Below are 20,861 nucleotides of genomic sequence, written 5' to 3' on the forward strand. Positions count from 1 at the left end.
CTTCATCGTCTTCCTCTTCCTCTGTAGGCTCTTTATATTTTGATGCTGGAATGTCTTTTTTTAGAGGGATTTGATTCTTTCTTCTTATGAGGTGTAGGAGGAGGCTTCCAATTTTTATTGATTAATTTCATTGCCAAAAGATCTCGATGTTTGGCACCTCTATTTCTGCCATGTGAATTGACATCGTAGACATTTTTCCGTTGTAAAACATCGCGAGATCTGTTTAATTTCTTGATGTGTCTGTAAATTAATTTCTCTACATTTTCTTCGTCTGGATGCAACCCTACCAATTCTCTACGCCTCTGTCTTCTTTCTTGTCGAAACCGTGTTTTCAACATCCTCTTTTTCTTTGACCACCGCTCTCTTTTTCGTGCGTTTCGCGCCCTACGAGTCAATATTTCATTACGGCGATTAATCTGTTGCTGGTCATTGAGTTGATCAATTTTTTAGTTTCATTTTCGTTACAGGTTTTGGAAATAATTCGTGTTTGAAGAATGTTGCAAGTCGATCCCTTGCATGATAATGGAGATTCGTCAAGTAATTATCATTCAATTGTCTGCTCATTTCTTGAATTTGTGAAGTAAGATTTCTACAATTAAACAATTGAAATTCTTCTCCCATGTACTCGGTAAACTGAGGAATAAATTCTTTTCTCAATTTATCACTATATTCATTTTTCGCAGCCACTGGCAACTTGTGACTATCCTTTCTAAACAATGCAAATATAGAATAATAGTCGGGTCCATGTTCAGTCCAGTGTTTAAGTAAATAATCATTTGTCTCATGACGAATGGCAAAGTTTACAAAAATTGTCACTAATATTGATATTGTCGACAATAATTTTACTTGATCAAATACCAAGTTTGCAAGTTTCGGGCAACAACAAAAATATTTAGAAAATCCAGTCTTTATCGTAAATTTAGTCTGTTTCTTAACGCCCTCGTCGTCGTCGTCGTGTGACGATTCTTCTACTTTTTGAGTTTTCAACTTTTCCTTCTTGGTTGATGTTTCTTTTGGAGATGTCACATTTCTTTTCGGGGTTTTTTTCGCAAAGACATCGAAATTGTTGCGTGAGGACGTTTCATGATTTATTGGTGATTTGCGCGGAGTTTTATTCCTTTTTGGCGTATCTGTCGTTTCTTTAAATTTCATATTCGCTGGAGAAGAAGTTTCGCATTTTCTTGGCACTTTTCGGGGAGTAGTTCTCTTTTTCGGTTTGGCCGACGTAAATGAGGTGGCATCCTGTAAATCGGCTTGTCGGCTGGTTGACGGCTGCGGCTCCGTGGCTACTTTTCTTGGTGTCGATAACGGTACTTTGAATCCACTTTTTGGCGTGCTCTCTTCTTGTTCGGCAGCGTATGTGATGAGTGATTCGTATAATGCTCGCTGCATATCATCACATTCCTCACGATTCTTCCTATCCTGAGGGACTTTTTCACTGCGCTTATCGTCGCTAAAATTGATTTTGAATCGTTTTTTGGGAATGGGACTTAGTTTCGATTCATCTTGTTGCACCACATCAACAGATTCACTCGATTCAATGTTCAAAAGTTTTAGATTTCTTTGCCATGACAAACTTTTCTCGTCGTCGCTTGCGTTGAAGGCGAATGTCTGTGATTCACCATCAATGGACATTTTAGTATTCTCGTCGTGAAGAATAGGTAGCTCCGGTTGTCGACTCTCAGTTGATGAGACTTGTTGATCAGATGCATTTCGACGGTAAACGAAATCACTGACATCTGAGGCATTCGGCTCTTTAGGTGACTGTTCTTCTTCTTCCGGCGGAAACAACTGTGGATCATCATCATCATCTTGACAAGGTGCATTTGGACGGTAAACGAAATCACTGACATCTGAGGCATTCGGCTCTTTAGGTGACTGTTCTTCTTCTTCCGGCGGAAACAACTGTGGATCATCATCATCATCTTGACAAGGTGCATTTGGACGGTAAACGAAATCACTGACATCTGAGGCATTCGGCTCTTTAGGTGACTGTTCTTCTTCTTCCGGCGGAAACAACTGTCGACGTACTCTACTGACTCTGGAAGTTTCAACATTGTCCGATTGTTGACGACGGCGCGGAAATAGGGGAATAAATGGACTAAACACTGTGCGTACACGATTAGCATCCACATTAGGCGAAACATCACGGTCATGTTCTCGTCGTTGAGTTGGCAACACTGGTATAAATTGTCGAAAAACGCGACGTCGTTCATTCTCAATCTCAACCCGCGATGGGGGAGATTTCTCTGGCTCTTTTTTCTTTTCATTGCCCATAACAATAATACATAATAAACTAATTAATTAAATCTAGCTTAAAACTAATGCGGTGTAGACATTATACATTTTCATCTTATAATTAGCGCAAGTTGATGAGGCAGCAATCTTGTCCACTTCGTATGTTGCGGCTGGTTTATCCTAAATCCCGATGCGACTTCTGACACTCTTGATTTTTATACCTACGAAATACAGGAAAATATTAGTAAATTAGCAAAATAAAGAATAGAGCAAAAACATGTCACTATATATTTCGATAAAGAGGGGGTCCTCTTGTGACACTATTTGTTTTTGTTCCAATTTTTAAAAATAAGTGAATAATTTTTCAAAATTAATAATTTAATTTCCTTTAAAACAATAATTTTTAATATTATTTTGGTACAAAAAATCACGTTAATTTTATAAACAATATCAATTATTTGGAAAACTATTCTTAAAATTGACCTAACCTGAAAAAACTTTCAATATTTCAGAAATAATTTGAATTTATAGTAAATAGTGAAAATAATACCTAAATGAAATATAAACAAAATTATTTCCCTTTTCACTATTAACTTGTTCATTAATTTAACAAGTTTTCGGAAATGAAACCAGGAAAATTGTAGTTATCGTGTCGACGACTTGGCAATTTTTCTTTCTATATATCTTACATTGACATTGTTGATAAAGGAAAAATACAATTTTTATGTGACTTTATCTTTCTTGTAAAATTATAATAAAAAACCAAAATTATCATATTCAATAAGTGAGTTTCACAATTCGAGTTTCAAAATATAGAAAAATTTGGGAAACAATGAAATTTTATTTATTCAACAACTATTTTTTCTCACTAAACTCCTTCTTCATTTTCCCCTTTCCATTTTTGGAATAAAATTAATTTTATAAATACAAATTTTTGTTATTTATTATTATTATTATACTTCTTATTATTTAATTAAAATTTTTATTTTGTAGCACAAGTCTCTTCGCATATGTCACTTGTCGCTAATAAAGGGACCTTAAAAGTAAATCATTTTAAGGTTATGTTTGTTGCAGTTTTACATTGACTAAACGTTTTTCTAAATTTGTGTAACGATAAAATCATTTTCTGCTATAAACTTTGCGTGTAAAAAATAAATCAATATCTATGCTTTATATTGATAATTGTTCTCAAATGCAAATTTTAATTTAAAAAATTATAAAAGCATAAAATAACATTTTTTGCTTCCAAGGTCTCTTTCTTCATGACGCATCTCACATTTAACACTTTCATTTCTACATTTCGAGTTCGGAATTGTCAATATTCTAAAAATAGTAAACCAATGTCTAAAATTTTTTTTGAAAAATGTGAAAATTACATAAAAAATAAAAAAAACGCAATAACAAAATTTTTTTTTTTTTAAATACATTTTTCAACATATTCTTCTCATTGATTTCTAATTTTTGAATATGGAGGAAAAAAGTTAAATAATCGGAATCCAATATCTATATCTATTTTCTTTCCAAGTTGTATATATATATATAGACAACATGCTGATGTAAAGAAATGAAACTCACCGATCGTTGTGATTATCGACGATTGTCGTCTGATTGTTTGACAATGAATTTTCAGCTTATTGTCGAAATAGTGCTCCCTTTAACATCATCCAATACATCCGTTAAAACGAAACGGTAAACGAAATGGTAGCGAAAGAGTCAGCTAAACGGTCAGCAACTGAGAGATCTGAGTTTGGAACAAAACATTTTAATACGATATTTAAAAAAAAAATTTTAAAAATGTGACAATTACATAAAAAATAAAAAAAGGTTATTAAAAAAAAATTAATTTTTTAGAAAAACCAATTATTGTGCATATATTCATAATTTATTTTTAATTTTCGAATTTGAAGAAACAAAAATGTAAGAAATGGAACACGATATCTACATTCACTTTTTTTTCCAACCTACAAATGTACACAAATTATTCATGTCAAAAAAAGAAACTCACCCTTCCTTATGATTGCGGATGCTTGTCGTGTGATTTTTTGAAAGTGGATTTTCAGCTTATTGTCCAAATCGTGTTTCTTTTACATCCTCCAATACATTCAATCCATCCAATACTTTATAACGAAACGGTAAACGAAATGTTAGCGAAAGAGTCAGCGAAAGAGTCAGCGAAAGAGTCAGCTAAACGGTCAGCAACTGAGAGATCTGAGTTTCGAACAAAACATTTTAATACGATATTTAAAAAAAAGTTTTTAAAAATGTGACAATTACATAAAAAATAAAAAAAGGTTATTAAAAAAAATTAATTTTTTAGAAAAACCAATTATTGTGCATATATTCATAATTTATTTTTAATTTTCGAATTTGAAGAAACAAAAATGAAAGAAACGGAACACGATATCTACATTCACTTTCTTTCCAACCTACAAATGTACACAAATTATTGATGTCAAAAAAAGAAACTCACCCTTCCTTATGAAGAGTCGAGTGCCTCAACCAACAGTGATTTCGTTTACCGTCTAAATGCACCTTGTCAAGATGATGATGATGATCCACAGTTGTTTCCGCCGGAAGAAGAAGAACAGTCACCTAAAGAGCCGAATGCCTCAGATGTCAGTGATTTCGTTTACCGTCCAAATGCACCTTGTCAAGATGATGATGATGATCCACAGTTGTTTCCGCCGGAAGAAGAAGAACAGTCACCTAAAGAGCCGAATGCCTCAGATGTCAGTGATTTCGTTTACCGTCCAAATGCACCTTGTCAAGATGATGATGATGATCCACAGTTGTTTCCGCCGGAAGAAGAAGAACAGTCACCTAAAGAGCCGAATGCCTCAGATGTCAGTGATTTCGTTTACCGTCGAAATGCATCTGATCAACAAGTCTCATCAACTGAGAGTCGACAACCGGAGCTACCTATTCTTCACGACGAGAATACTAAAATGTCCATTGATGGTGAATCACAGACATTCGCCTTCAACGCAAGCGACGACGAGAAAAGTTTGTCATGGCAAAGAAATCTAAAACTTTTGAACATTGAATCGAGTGAATCTGTTGATGTGGTGCAACAAGATGAATCGAAACTAAGTCCCATTCCCAAAAAACGATTCAAAATCAATTTTAGCGACGATAAGCGCAGTGAAAAAGTCCCTCAGGATAGGAAGAATCGTGAGGAATGTGATGATATGCAGCGAGCATTATACGAATCACTCATCACATACGCTGCCGAACAAGAAGAGAGCACGCCAAAAAGTGGATTCAAAGTACCGTTATCGACACCAAGAAAAGTAGCCACGGAGCCGCAGCCGTCAACCAGCCGACAAGCCGATTTACAGGATGCCACCTCATTTACGTCGGCCAAACCGAAAAAGAGAACTACTCCCCGAAAAGTGCCAAGAAAATGCGAAACTTCTTCTCCAGCGAATATGAAATTTAAAGAAACGACAGATACGCCAAAAAGGAATAAAACTCCGCGCAAATCACCAATAAATCATGAAACGTCCTCACGCAACAATTTCGATGTCTTTGCGAAAAAAACCCCGAAAAGAAATGTGACATCTCCAAAAGAAACATCAACCAAGAAGGAAAAGTTGAAAACTCAAAAAGTAGAAGAATCGTCACACGACGACGACGACGAGGGCGTTAAGAAACAGACTAAATTTACGATAAAGACTGGATTTTCTAAATATTTTTGTTGTTGCCCGAAACTTGCAAACTTGGTATTTGATCAAGTAAAATTATTGTCGACAATATCAATATTAGTGACAATTTTTGTAAACTTTGCCATTCGTCATGAGACAAATGATTATTTACTTAAACACTGGACTGAACATGGACCCGACTATTATTCTATATTTGCATTGTTTAGAAAGGATAGTCACAAGTTGCCAGTGGCTGCGAAAAATGAATATAGTGATAAATTAAGAAAAGAATTTATTCCTCAGTTTACCGAGTACATGGGAGAAGAATTTCAATTGTTTAATTGTAGAAATCTTACTTCACAAATTCAAGAAATGAGCAGACAATTGAATGATAATTACTTGACGAATCTCCATTATCATGCAAGGGATCGACTTGCAACATTCTTCAAACACGAATTATTTCCAAAACCTGTAACGAAAATGAAACTAAAAAATTGATCAACTCAATGACCAGCAACAGATTAATCGCCGTAATGAAATATTGACTCGTAGGGCGCGAAACGCACGAAAAAGAGAGCGGTGGTCAAAGAAAAAGAGGATGTTGAAAACACGGTTTCGACAAGAAAGAAGACAGAGGCGTAGAGAATTGGTAGGGTTGCATCCAGACGAAGAAAATGTAGAGAAATTAATTTACAGACACATCAAGAAATTAAACAGATCTCGCGATGTTTTACAACGGAAAAATGTCTACGATGTCAATTTACATGGCAGAAATAGAGGTGCCAAACATCGAGATCTTTTGGCAATGAAATTAATCAATAAAAATTGGAAGCCTCCTCCTACACCTCATAAGAAGAAAGAATCAAATCCCTCTAAAAAAAGACATTCCAGCATCAAAATATAAAGAGCCTACAGAGGAAGAGGAAGACGATGAAGAGATGGAGGTTAATCGAGGAAATATCATCAAAACAAAACTCGACAATCTATTTAAACACAACGAATGCGACAGTGAGACTCTCAAGACTTTAAACGTGGAAAATTTAGACTTTCGTGATCTTGGAAAGAGAAATAAGTGCCACAAATTTCTCATTTTCTTTCATCGCCTCCAAGGATACTTTGCTCGTCAAGGAAGAAAAAGTTTTCTTCTCGTACCCATCATGAAACCGGGCCTCAAGTATATCACTTACACAAATACTGGATTGGCAGATTTGGAAAAAGAATTGCTGAAAGTAAGCTCAGATTACACTCCCATTGAAAAAGCATCGGTAATGTTTTCGAAAGATCAAATTTCAGCACAAGAGCTGAAACACAAAAACATTATTACGCCATTAAAGGAACAGTCCAAATTGTTGTATGATGAAAAAACGGCCTTGGGAAGAGAAGCTAAAAATTTGGAAAGGGAAAATAGTCCACAAAATGCAAAACGACTGTCTTCCATCAAAAGTCGTGTAAAAGAAATCGCCAACCAGTTGACTCCGATCAAGGAGGAAATGAAATTAGAAAATAAACGACACCAAAACGTCAAGGATCAACGACGACCCGATAGGGAAAATGTTAACGATCAAAGGTGGAACAATATGTTTAATATCTCAAAAGTACGAGTCAACAAGGAGCGATTAATTTTTTCGAAAACAATCATGACAGACACGAGCAGCCAGAGACACCGGATTTGACCCAGTATAAAGTGTTGAAGGGACTGGACCCCGGCTTAAAGTTTGCGTTTGGTGGAGTTGAAAGGAATATGACTCCAGAGTTCAACATTAAAAGTGTTGATAAACCCATTAAAATTTCAACTAAATCGTACAGATGGCAAACACAGGAAAACTCTCGACGAGCCATTCTTCACAAGCACACCAAGGATTACAAAAAATTTTATCACGATTTGCAAGTCTGCGATAAGTACCGAGGTAAAGTGAACCACAAAGATCCGAGACAAATTTTCATCTCGACGGAATATCTATTGGAGTCTTTCAATAGAAATCAACCATTTCAAGAGAAGAGAAAAGTTGCTGCTCTCAAGTGGGACAAATATATGTGTGTTCAACGCGAGACAGACTATCTTGCAAATTACTTGGTAGGCGACACAAACAAGAAACAACTGTTGGCTATTGGATCACCCAAAATATCCCCGTGGATGAAGGGCCACGTTCGCATGCCACTGCGGAAAGTAATGAAACGATTAATCGAGAAGCAGTCTAAATATGAAAATTTACGTATTGTTTTCGTCGACGAGTATCTGACCACAAAACTCTGCAGTTGCTGCAACAAACGAATGAAAATAAAAATCAACAGAACTGCGCGTTGTGCGACGTGTAAGACATCGTGGAATCGTGACGTGAACGCGGGTAAAAACATTTTAAATTTGGCGCTTGTGAGACTCGGGATAATTGATAAAACACTTTTGCCGCACTGGGATAAGTTTCGTGCATTGTGGAAATTGCGAGATTGGGACGTTTAACTTTTGAAAAAAATTCCCTTTTTTTATATAGGGGAGATTTCTCTATCCAATCGGCTTCCTACTTAGATGCTGCAGTAGAATTCTATATCAATTCTGCTTTTTCTTTTTTTTTTTTGGTTTCTTGTTGACTTCCTGTTTTTTTTTCTATGTGTCTGTCGAAAAAATGCACTCAGGCGGAAGGTTGCGCGTGATTTCGAACGCCGGTAGATCACCGCAGCCAAGCCAGCACACACCATCTGAAAAGACACGAAACGAGAGATAATATGAGAAGCCTTACGTTCTAGTAGCAGGAGGAGAAACATTTATACAAAATAGTAATTATAGTAATAGAAAAGTGAAATAATTATTGGTACAAGAGGTCAGTAAAAGTAGAGCAAAAATTTTTAATATTATATGTCATTTTGCTTACCGAAAGTATAATAATTATTGTTGAGAATTTGCAGTTCTTGTTGAAATCCAGATATTTCATTTATCCCTAAATTTGTGAAGTACTTTGTGTAGAGTCACATACTCGGCAACAATTGTCGAAAGCAACAGCAGTAGCTGCTTGGAAATAAGCATCAATCTTTGTAAAGAATTAATAATACAAAATTAGAAAAATGAGTCAATTAAATAATAAATAATTTTTTAATATAATAATATTAAAATTTTATTAATTTACATAATTTGATAAATTAAATTATTATTTATTTATTAATTATTAATAATAAATTTTATAAATTAAATTATTATTAATTTAATAAATTAATAAATTTTATTAATTTAATTTAATTTATTTATTATTATTTATTTTTATAAATTATGAAAATGTTATATATTTAATTTTATTAATTAAAATAATAAATAACATAAATTACCCTACAAATTTGCAAAATTAGTTTAAAATGTTTCTTTTATATATTATAAATTACCTTAAAAATTTCATAAATTACCGTATAAATTACAATAAATTTCCAAAATTTTATATTTGATTTAAAAATTTTTTTTTTTTAATAATTAAATTTATTTTAAATTTATTATTTTATTAATTTTATTTCATTCTTGACTATTATACTTGAAAGTTTTATTTTACGGTTTCAAAGAGTATCTGTACGATTAAAAAATAAACATATTCGCGTTTAGTGTGAAATTCTTGGAAAATTAGAAGCCATTGTTGCCATGTTGAATCCCAAGGAAAGCAAGTTTTAACACAATATATGTTTATATTTTAATCGTAGAGATACTCTTTGAAACCGTAAACATACTGAAAAAAATGTTTACATTTCAAATACGAAAATTCTTGTTCTGCGACATCGAAAATAGATAATTTACTTCAATTTATAAATATAATTAAATTAAAATTAAAGTTTTTTAACTTACATATAAATTGTATAACTTTTCATACATAATTCTATTATTATAGAAACTTTTTCAAATTAAACTTAAAATTAAATGCATATGATATAATGAATTATTATAGTACTTAATAAAAATTTTAAATAAATTTAAATATTACATGTAAAAAACAAAATTTAAAATAAAATATAAAATTTTGGTAATTTATTGTAATTTATGCGGTAATTTATAACATAGAAAAGAAAAATTAAAAAACTAATTTATATATATATATATATATATATATATATATATATATTATAAGAAAAATAAAAAGTTTTATACATTTATATTATAAATTACATAAAATGATTATATACTTATACTTACTTAAAAAATAACCAACTCCAGTGATGTAAAGCATGTGGCGTCCAATGATATCCTGGCTTATTTATTTTTTTTTGTCAAAAAGCACCCACTTGAGTTTTAAATATTGTCTTTTTTTTAAATTTAAATTCACCTAGTAATTTTTGATATTTTTAAACGTTTATAAACTTTTACGATTGATGAGATGCTCGTGGATGATACTTTCACTTATTTCACGATTTATGCACGAAATAGCAATGGTGGTCGATGAGCTGCTTTATAGGCACAGAGAAGATGTGTTAATAAATCATGATATGTGATCACCACCCCTTCGTTCTTAATGTCACGTGATTAGCCAATTTCCTATGGGTCCCGACACTGTGGTTGGCTAAATATATTGATATATTCATTGGTTAATCTTTCAAATTTCATGAAACATTGACACCAATCTTGTCCACTTTGTATGTTGCGGCTGGTTTATCTTAAATCCCGATGCGAGTTCTGACACTCTTGATTTTTATACCTACGAAATACAGGAAAATATTAGTAAATTAGCAAAATAAAGAATAGAGCAAAACCATGTCACTATATATTTCGATAAAGAGGGGGTCCTCTTGTGACACTATTTGTTTTTGTTCCAATTTTTAAAAATAAGTGAATAATTTTTCAAAATTAATAATTTAATTTCCTTTAAAACAATAATTTTTAATATTATTTTGGTACAAAAAATCACGTTAATTTTATAAACAATATCAATTATTTGGAAAACTATTCTTAAAATTGACCTAACCTGAAAAAACTTTCAATATTTCAGAAATAATTTGAATTTATAGTAAATAGTGAAAATAATACCTAAATGAAATATAAACAAAATTATTTCCCTTTTCACTATTAACTTGTTCATTAATTTAACAAGTTTTCGGAAATGAAACCAGGAAAATTGTAGTTATCGTGTCGACGACTTGGCAATTTTTCTTTCTATATATCTTACATTGACATTGTTGATAAAGGAAAAATACAATTTTTATGTGACTTTATCTTTCTTGTAAAATTATAATAAAAAACCAAAATTATCATATTCAATAAGTGAGTTTCACAATTCGAGTTTCAAAATATAGGAAAAATATGAGAAACAATGAAATTTTATTTATTCAACAACTATTTTTTCTCACTAAACTCTTTCTTCATTTTCCCCTTTCCATTTTTGGAATAAAATTAATTTTATAAATACAAATTTTTGTTATTTATTATTATTATTATACTTCTTATTATTTAATTAAAAATTTTATTTTGTAGCACAAGTCTCTTCGCATATGTCACTTGTCGCTAATAAAGGGACCTTAAAAGTAAATCATTTTAAGGTTATGTTTGTTGCAGTTTTACATTGATTAAACGTTTTTCTAAATTTGTGTAACGATAAAATCATTTTCTGCTATAAACTTTGCGTGTAAAAAATAAATCAATATCTATGCTTTATATTGATAATTGTTCTCAAATGCAAATTTTAATTTAAAAAATTATAAAAGCATAAAATAACATTTTTTGCTTCCAAGGTCTCTTTCTTCATGACGCATCTCACATTTAACACTTTCATTTCTACATTTCGAGTTCGGAATTGTCAATATTCTAAAAATAGTAAACCAATGTCTAAAATTTTTTTTGAAAAATGTGAAAATTACATAAAAAATAAAAAAAACGCAATAACAAAATTTTTTTTTTTTTAAATACATTTTTCAACATATTCTTCTCATTGATTTCTAATTTTTGAATATGGAGGAAAAAAGTTAAATAATCGGAATCCAATATCTATATCTATTTTCTTTCCAAGTTGTATATATATATATAGACAACATGCTGATGTAAAGAAATGAAACTCACCGATCGTTGTGATTATCGACGATTGTCGTCTGATTGTTTGACAATGAATTTTCAGCTTATTGTCGAAATAGTGCTCCCTTTAACATCATCCAATACATCCGTTAAAACGAAACGGTAAACGAAATGGTAGCGAAAGAGTCAGCTAAACGGTCAGCAACTGAGAGATCTGAGTTTGGAACAAAACATTTTAATACGATATTTAAAAAAAAAATTTTTAAAATGTGACAATTACATAAAAAATAAAAAAAGGTTATTAAAAAAAAATTAATTTTTTAGAAAAACCAATTATTGTGCATATATTCATAATTTATTTTTAATTTTCGAATTTGAAGAAACAAAAATGAAAGAAACGGAACACGATATCTACATTCACTTTTTTTCCAACCTACAAATGTACACAAATTATTCATGTCAAAAAAAGAAACTCACCCTTCCTTATGATTGCGGATGCTTGTCGCGTGATTTCTTGAAAGTGGATTTTCAGCTTATTGTCCAAATCGTGTTTCTTTTACATCCTCCAATACATTCAATCCATCCAATACTTTATAACGAAACGGTAAACGAAATGTTAGCGAAAGAGTCAGCGAAAGAGTCAGCTAAACGGTCAGCAACTGAGAGATCTGAGTTTGGAACAAAACATTTTAATACGATATTTAAAAAAAAGTTTTTAAAAATGTGACAATTACATAAAAAATAAAAAAAGGTTATTAAAAAAAAATTAATTTTTTAGAAAAACCAATTATTGTGCATATATTCATAATTTATTTTTAATTTTCGAATTTGAAGAAACATAAATGAAAGAAACGGAACACGATATCTACATTCACTTTTTTTCCAACCTACAAATGTACACAAATTATTGATGTCAAAAAAAGAAACTCACCCTTCCTTATGATTGCAGATGCTTGTCGTGTGATTTCTTGAAAGTGGATTTTCAGCTTATTGTCCAAATCGTGTTTCTTTTACATCCTCCAAACGAAACGGTAAACGAAATGTTAGCGAAAAAGTCAGCTAAACGGTCAGCAACTGAGAATTCTGAGTTTGGAACAAAACATTTTAATACGATATTTAAAAAAAAGTTTTTAAAAATGTGACAATTACATAAAAAATAAAAAAAGGTTATTAAAAAAAATTAATTTTTTAGAAAAACCAATTATTGTGCATATATTCATAATTTATTTTTAATTTTCGAATTTGGAGAAACAAAAATGAAAGAAATGGAACACGATATCTACATTCACTTTTTTTTCCAACCTACAAATGTACACAAATTATTGATGTCAAAAAAAGAAACTCACCCTTCCTTATGATTGCAGATGCTTGTCGTGTGATTTCTTGAAAGTGGATTTTCAGCTTATTGTCCAAATCGTGTTTCTTTTACATCCTCCAATACATTCAATCCATCCAATACTTTATAACGAAACGGTAAACGAAATGGTAACGAAAGACTCAACGAAATGGTCGGCAAGAGAGAGATCTGAGTTTGGAACAAATAATGTCAACTTAAAAATAGTTTTTAAAAATGTGAAAATTACATAAAAAATAAAAAAAACGCAATAACAAAATTTTTTTTTTTAAAAATACATTTTTCAACATATTCTTCTCATTGATTTCTAATTTTCGAATATGGAGAAATAATAATGAAATAAGCGGAAATTGATCTCTATATTTATTTTCTTTTCAAGTTTCTATCAAACGTATTTTAAAGAAAATGATTATACTAACTATTTTTATATTTATAAAAATTATAACTATCACTATTTTGCAATTTTTATTATAATTGACTTCTTTGCATAAAAACAACAGTATTAAGTAGTTCAGTTCGTTTATAGTGAGACTTAATTGATTTTCAAAGAATTGTTTAAATTATTAACATTAAGTTTACTTTTTTGCATTAGAATAAAATATTTTAAACTCTTTTGGATTTTTTATCACAATTTTCAGTAGTACAGATTGTTTTCAGTCAGACGCGTATTTTAAAAAATTTGTAACATTAACTATTTTTATATTAGTAAAATGTATTACAAATGTAATTTTTATTAAAATTGCTTTCTTTGCATCAAACACAACAGTTTTAAGTAGTATAGTTTGTTTGTATTCAGACGTATATCATTTATAATAAATTTCTTTGTGATTTAACTATTTTTAAAAAAAAAATATAACTACAATTATTTCAAATAATTAATCTGAGAAAGGAATTAGAAAAATAGTTCAATTCATCAAAAAATTCATCACAAATGAAATACGTCTGAATACATACGAACTTTACTACTTAAAAGTGCTGTGTTTGATGCAAAGAAAGCAATTTTAATCAAAATTACAAATGGTAATACATTTTATAAATAGAAAAATAGTTAATATAATCAATTTTTTTTTATTACGTCTGACTGAAATTGATATGTACAACTTAAAATTGATAATAATTAATTTGAGAAAGGAAAGGCTATAAAAATGTGTAAAATAATTATAGTTAAATTTTTTTATAAAAAAATATTTAAATTACAAAAAAAGATTATCAAAAATGAAATACATTTGACCTCAAACGAACTGTACATTCATTATAAAATAAATAAAAATCTGTAAAATCATTTACAACACATATAGAAAAGTAGAAAACAAATAACAGGGGTCATCGTAATAATATTTTTTACTCTAGTAGTAAAAAAAGATTTAGTCATACGCAATTACTTTAATAATTGTATTCTTTTAGAGCAGTAAAAGTTTTCCATAAAACATGCTTAATGTCAGTTATATGCAAAACGAATCTCATACTAACATGGTATCAGGTGTAGTAACGGAGAGGTCATTTGTATCATGTAACAGTTCTCGAAACTGAACTCTCCTGTCCACTGATTTATAACTTCTCGACTCCCAATCAAATCCCAAAATCCTCGTCCAACAATATAAAGTACGATAAAGTGGAAAATTTCCCAATTTGCTGTGACGCCACTTACGGAGTAGTGAAATAAAAGTTGACTTTTAAAATTTGTCAAAAATAGCGTGATACAACCTAGATTATCATTTTTGATAGAGCTCTTGTCGTGATTCCATAAAGCTACTATTCGTCATATATATGCGCATACTCTAATTGGAATCAGTTCCATCAATCAATGGAATTTTTGTGATTTGAAAAAAATACTTTCTTTTTCTCTTTATATTAACGAGATATTAATTAAGACTCAATTTATATCTGGTTTACTTCACCACTTAATATGTTATAAATTTAATAATAAATTCAACGTCTGAAATAAAGTTTTTAAAGTGGAAAAATATTCAGTTAAGAAACTTTTGGGTAATGAATCAGTTCACTTTGAAATCGATAAATGTCAAAAAGTTATTTTATTGCATTTCGATCGTTAAATTATTTTCCAAGTGAAATGCTAACTTCTGATACTTCTTATATTGCCAACGATTTAATGGCAATAAATTATATCACAGGAGAAGAATATTGCTCTTGCCCTCGTATAACAGCTTTATGCGCGCACTTTAAAATTCACACAGTGTGAGGTATATGTAGTTGAAAATATTTTTTTTCTTTCTTTAGAAGAACGAGGACACGTGTCTATTAGCATCAAGTAATTAATCCTTAGGAAGTAATTAAAGTTTTCTCTTAGGAAAATTTTTCATCCTGGTTTTGCTCGAGGCATGCGATTCAACGCATTTTTCATCGTGTTCTCTCATCTTAAAACTTACGCGATTCCTAACCATTCTTGTGACGCTTCATTTGATACTAGCGGATCATTCTCCAACGCTTTTATCGAAAAAGTGAAAAATTATCTTGAATATTTTTCTATATAGTTGATAATTTATAGTTTGTCAGTGATAATTAAAAATATAATATATTTTTCAAAAAATTGTTTTGGAATTTTCGTGAGAAAATTTTCTCGAATCTGTTTTTGTGTTTAGAGAGAAAAATAAATCTAATAATGTTATTTGTTTTTGAGAGCAAGTTATGGGGTGTTAGGGAGCTCTCACATGTTCTATCTAGGAAGTGACTATACAGTTTCCTGGTGAGGTATACTAGTTCCGGAAGTGGTTAATCCCGATTTACGGATCCGGATTACATCGGCCTCTAAAGAGCACTACGGCTGAGCCACCTAGACTGTACCTACCCGGAGTTGAAGTTACCTCTCGAGGGGAAGTAATCGTTTGTAATTAACGCCGAAGGTCTTACGAAGTCGGTGAAGCCCATTCCGCCTTTTGCCTCTCGAAAATTGTTGAGCTAACTCGTCAGCACAATCTATCAAAGGGAATTTTGTAAAGCTAAAGCTTCAAATACAGATTTAACGTGTGTAGTTTCTCATATATGAATCAAACATATTCATATTTTATAATATAGTCGTCAAAAACTAAAATTAATCTCCAAATTGAGGCATATGAGCAAAAAAATATTATTTTACTTTTATATTCTTTCGATTTGTAAAAATATTTATTTGAATAATAGTAAAAGTAAGTTTTAGACAGACATATTTTTACGAATTTTTTTTCACTAAGAATCAGTAGTAAATGTCGGTTTTAGTCAGACAATAATATGTGAATTGTGGTAATTAGTAAAATTAAAATTCTACTGTAATGTAAGTAAATATACTTTCAGTTAAACGAGTCAATTTACTATTAGCATGAGAGTGAAACTAATTTTCCTCACTAAAGTTACAAAATTATTTTCATATTTCGTATATAAAAATGCAAATTTCGAGTTACCTTACATCGAAATTTAAGAGATACTTTAAAGAAATTGAGAATATCTTTTACGAGTATGATCAAAGGAAACATTAATGTACTCGCTTTTATTGAAAAATTCTTTTTTTCTCCTGAGAAAATTTTCTTTTTTCATTTATAAAATGAAATTTGTAGTAGAAATCAAATTTTTTGAGTAGGAAGAAAAAACTCTTTACCTAAATCTATTCTAGTAAATTTTATTCGATTAAAATAATATTTCTCAAATTTTTAACTAAAAAAATTTTGCAACCTTTTTTAAATACAAAAATGTAATTTTTATCTTTATTGTGTATAAATAAAAATTTGTTTACCACGCGGCTAAAATGAGTTTGTTGGACACATTTTCTTTTTGTAGTAACGAATAAATCCTCTTTTTTTTCATGACATCGTTGACGTTTTCAAGCCCGTCAAAAGTATCATTCTATTTGAATGTCTAGAAATAAAGCGCGCATAAAATGCATTTTTGTCCAACGAAAACTCGTTTAAAAGGTAAAATACATGTTGTTTGAGGGCAATTTGTTTTGGTTTGTGTATGTGAGAGTATATGAAAATATCAATTGTAATGAAAACGTGCAACTAAATTTACAAGTGAGAATACGATTTTAGTGAATTTAGTTTAATATTGAAACGACAAGGATATGATTGTTTGAATATAGACATCAATAGATTAAGTAACAGGTGTTTTTAGGTGCATCCATTTTGCGAATCGACGATCAGTGAGTGTGTTCGCGCAGCAGCGGCAGCAGCACACACACTGTAAATAAACGTTCAAGACGAGCAGCAAATGGCACGTCATTTCGAATGCCAGCCGTGCAAGAAGATCTTCAACCGATAAAATATCCCCCTAATTTTGAGCACCCCGAACCTTTGGCCAACGTTTATAGGCCATCCCGGGCTGCTTCGGAAGCTGCGTGATCAGCATCCCTCTTCTCAACTGGAATACCCAAAGCCACTCAGGCACAGTAGTTTATCTGCTCGAGTAGTAAATTCGACGCCCCAATGTTGATAAAACCGGACGGCCGAGTTGTGCTCTCCTCATAAAGATCAAGACAATCGATCCATGGCGAGTCGCCAGTATCTATAACGAATTTCGAATATCGTTGACGAAGCTGATTCTATACTCTGGACATGACCTTTCTCACATATATTGGCCAGTACGGAATCAAAATTTTAATCTAAGACATTTTTTTAAATCAATTTCTTGTGACACTTTCAGTCAGACATAATTTTAGATAAATTGTTACGTTTTAGTCAGACAAAATATCTGAAAGTTTTCTAGTTCAGCATAAAAGATATATTTTCAAAGGAAAAAAAAACTTTGTTTGAAGGAAGAACGAGAACATTTTCTTTGATTAGCATTCGACAAAATGAAAATATTGACTGCGCCCAAGACTTTGAAAACTGTTTGACGTCTCACTTTCAAAGAGGCCTTTGCTTCTCGAAGCGAGAGGAAAAGGTTAATTTGACTACTGTTTTTTTTATTATTATTATTATTTTCTCTTTTTCCGGTTTCACAGTGTAACTGAACAACCAATCTTTCTAAGAATTTTTTTTCTTCTTTTGCCTTCCAAGTTGAAAATTCTGTATTTAATTTAGCTCAGGGCTTTTAATCAGACAGCGAGGGACTGTATTGCTATATACAGATGATGAAACGCGAGGGCCAAGTAAACTCCGAGAGAATTTGCCTCAAGATTTAAAACACACTCGTCTCGTTTGCAAATGAAATGGATTTCACCGCATCACGTGAAAAGAAGATTAATTGTTATTTTAAACCATTGGATTTTCCAGCTCTCGATTTAAAACATGACTGTGGGGCTAAATTTTTCGACATGTGTGTAATGTGTTTTTTTATTTACGTGGAAATTATTGAAAGATTTGATATTTACGAACAATGGTAGAAATGAGAGTAAATTTGAAATCAAATGCAAAACCCAAGGACATATGTAACAACAGTTTATTATGCACAGGGCGGCAGATGTTTCAGTTAAATCAACTGCCTTCGAATGGTGCACCACAGGAACTATCTATTCCCGGTGTCAAAACAGCTGTGTTTAATTAAACGTGAACAGTCGAGTCGTGTATATGTGCTAGGACCAATTATTAGAAAATATTTGCCAATAATAGTTGTAAATAAAGATTCACATTTCAAATCGAATTCGATATTCAAAATACACTCTGAACATACATTGGAAATGCGAAACAATTTTCAATGATATACATATATGTACATCAAATACTTATATTTTGTTAAATATTGATTTATTAATCGGTCATTGATATTTGTAGAATAAATTATGAAATTTGAGACTTTAAATGATCAAACGTTCAATTTATGTAATAATATATATGTTACATAATATATATTGTTATTCGCTTGAAATTTATTTGAAATCAAATTTAAATGTCATAAAAAAGGAACCACTGCTTTTACTGTGTGATATTGTAGATTTTATTGTCATCGGGTTATATGTAACGATCAACAAAATTAATGACTGAAACGACAATAAACTTTTGCAATTTGCTATATGTACCACTGAGAAATAATTTCAGTTCAACAATCGACTTTCAATTATATAATGATTTGAAACATTTTTTTATTTTATTTACAAATTTTAATTAATTATTAACTTTTAATTATTTCCTAAATTCTTTATTCAATATGAAACCTTTTTATAGTACAATAATTATACAGTACAATAATTTTATTCTTGAAACAAGAGTCAATCAGAAGTTCCTTTCAGCTTTCACATTCAACTGATCTTAAAAGAGTTATAATTGTTTTTTTTGTAAAAAAACAATTAAATGAAAATAAATTCGCGGTTAGTTAAACGATGTAGTATCTTTTTTTTCTTAGAAGAGAATCAAGAATAGAGTTTCAAGGGGGATGAAATGTCACAATGAAAAGAACAAGCAAAGTAACTTTTCAATAATACCGCTAACTTTGTTTTGTAATTCATTAAAACTCGTGTAATTCGCGAAAGAGAGAACGATTCGAAGGCAAGGAAGGAAGGAAGGCAACGTCCCTAATTCGCTAATTAGTGTAATTGTTCGCGGTCGCAATGGTTTTAGAGCTGTTGAATTCAAAGGAAACTGAGTAAAACGAATTAACGCTCGAGGAAACACTGAGTCGAAAACCGAACAAATGGAATTTATTAACAAAATAAAAAAAAATTACCTAGATTTTTTTTCATACTTGTATTGCGCAATGAATGTCTTGAATTTGCCACTGGAAAAAAATTTATTTGATTCAAATAATTCGATTATGTTTATTTGTATCCAATAATTTTTTTAGTTAAATTTTCTACTTCTTTTAACACTTTTTTATAGGGCCGAGACCTAATTTCGCTAATTCCGTGACTATAAATGAATTTTGTTCAAATTACCCACAAAACGAAATTACGGAAGTAGATATTAACGATTTAAAACGTATTGTCTCTAACAGGGTCGTGTCAACTTTACAAAGATTTAAGAGGTTGACCTTATTCAACTTTTTTTCAAATCCCCTGACGATAATTGCCAACAAAGCCAAGAGTTTTCAGAATTTAGGATTCCCTTTGGATTTCTTATCCTTGCGACGAATTTTTTTTTCTCCCTTAAAAACACAAAATTATATTTTATTTATACGCTAGAGATTTTATTTGACTAAAGTTTTAAGTAAATTTAACAAAACCAGAAAAATTTTATGTATTCTATACGTCTGCCTATTTGAGAAATTTAACTTAACCGAATTTTTAGTTAATAAAATTTAGCTGAATTATAATTTCGTAGAATATTTCCTTCAGTGATTTAGTATATAATAAAAAGATATATAGATCTGTTGATTATAAATGTGACACATAAATTATTTCCCACTTTAAATATACTGAGTTTATAATAATAATTTGTGCGTTGATTTATTATAATGAATTTAGTAGAGGACAGTTGACGGAGAGTCACAAATTTTTCGTCTTTCAACGTCATATATTTACTTTAAAGCATGGATATGACAGGAGCGATGATGAGTGGAGCTTCCATGAATATCCGTTATTTATACACGATGAAAAATAAACGTAGATGTACGATTGTACGATTCGTTCTCAAAATTCGTTGCTTCAACTGAATTTAATTCCTCGATGACACTTTAATTTTGTTGTACAACTGATCATGAGTAGATCCTGAAACATGTTTTTTTTATCTCGCTCTAAATTCTTTTGCTTTCAATCATATTTTTCCAATATAATATATATTTTTCAATACTCGAGTAA

General features: G+C 30.7%; 1 protein-coding gene across 10 annotated transcripts; it reads right to left on the reverse strand.

Moving 5' to 3' along the window:
- Positions 1 to 394: 394 nt before the first annotated feature.
- On the reverse strand, positions 395 to 13,370 carry LOC127279725 (histone H3.v1-like). 10 transcript variants are annotated; one of them, XR_007842693.1, is made up of 6 exons: positions 13,197 to 13,370; positions 12,782 to 12,933; positions 12,328 to 12,518; positions 11,899 to 12,064; positions 10,045 to 10,543; positions 8,756 to 8,905 (listed from the first exon to the last, which is right to left on the reverse strand). XR_007842693.1 is itself a non-coding variant. In XM_051302254.1 (5 exons), exon 5 carries the CDS (start codon positions 2,275 to 2,277, stop codon positions 439 to 441), a length of 1,839 nt encoding a protein of 612 aa, XP_051158211.1. In that variant the 5' UTR covers positions 2,278 to 2,459; positions 3,814 to 3,979; positions 4,244 to 4,446; positions 12,782 to 12,933; positions 13,197 to 13,370; the 3' UTR covers positions 395 to 438. The 10 variants fall into 10 exon arrangements, 9 of the variants coding, with proteins under 9 accessions (XP_051158211.1, XP_051158229.1, XP_051158224.1 ...); XM_051302254.1 differs by lacking the exons at positions 8,756 to 8,905; positions 10,045 to 10,543; positions 11,899 to 12,064; positions 12,328 to 12,518 and adding exons at positions 395 to 2,459; positions 3,814 to 3,979; positions 4,244 to 4,446; XM_051302272.1 differs by lacking the exons at positions 8,756 to 8,905; positions 10,045 to 10,543; positions 11,899 to 12,064 and adding exons at positions 395 to 2,459; positions 3,814 to 3,979.
- Positions 13,371 to 20,861: the final 7,491 nt, after the last annotated feature.

Source organism: Leptopilina boulardi, unplaced genomic scaffold (assembly GCF_019393585.1).
Source record: "Leptopilina boulardi isolate dan_hultmark-lab unplaced genomic scaffold, ZJU_Lbou_2.1 LbouV2_112, whole genome shotgun sequence".
NCBI lineage: Eukaryota > Metazoa > Arthropoda > Insecta > Hymenoptera > Figitidae > Leptopilina > Leptopilina boulardi.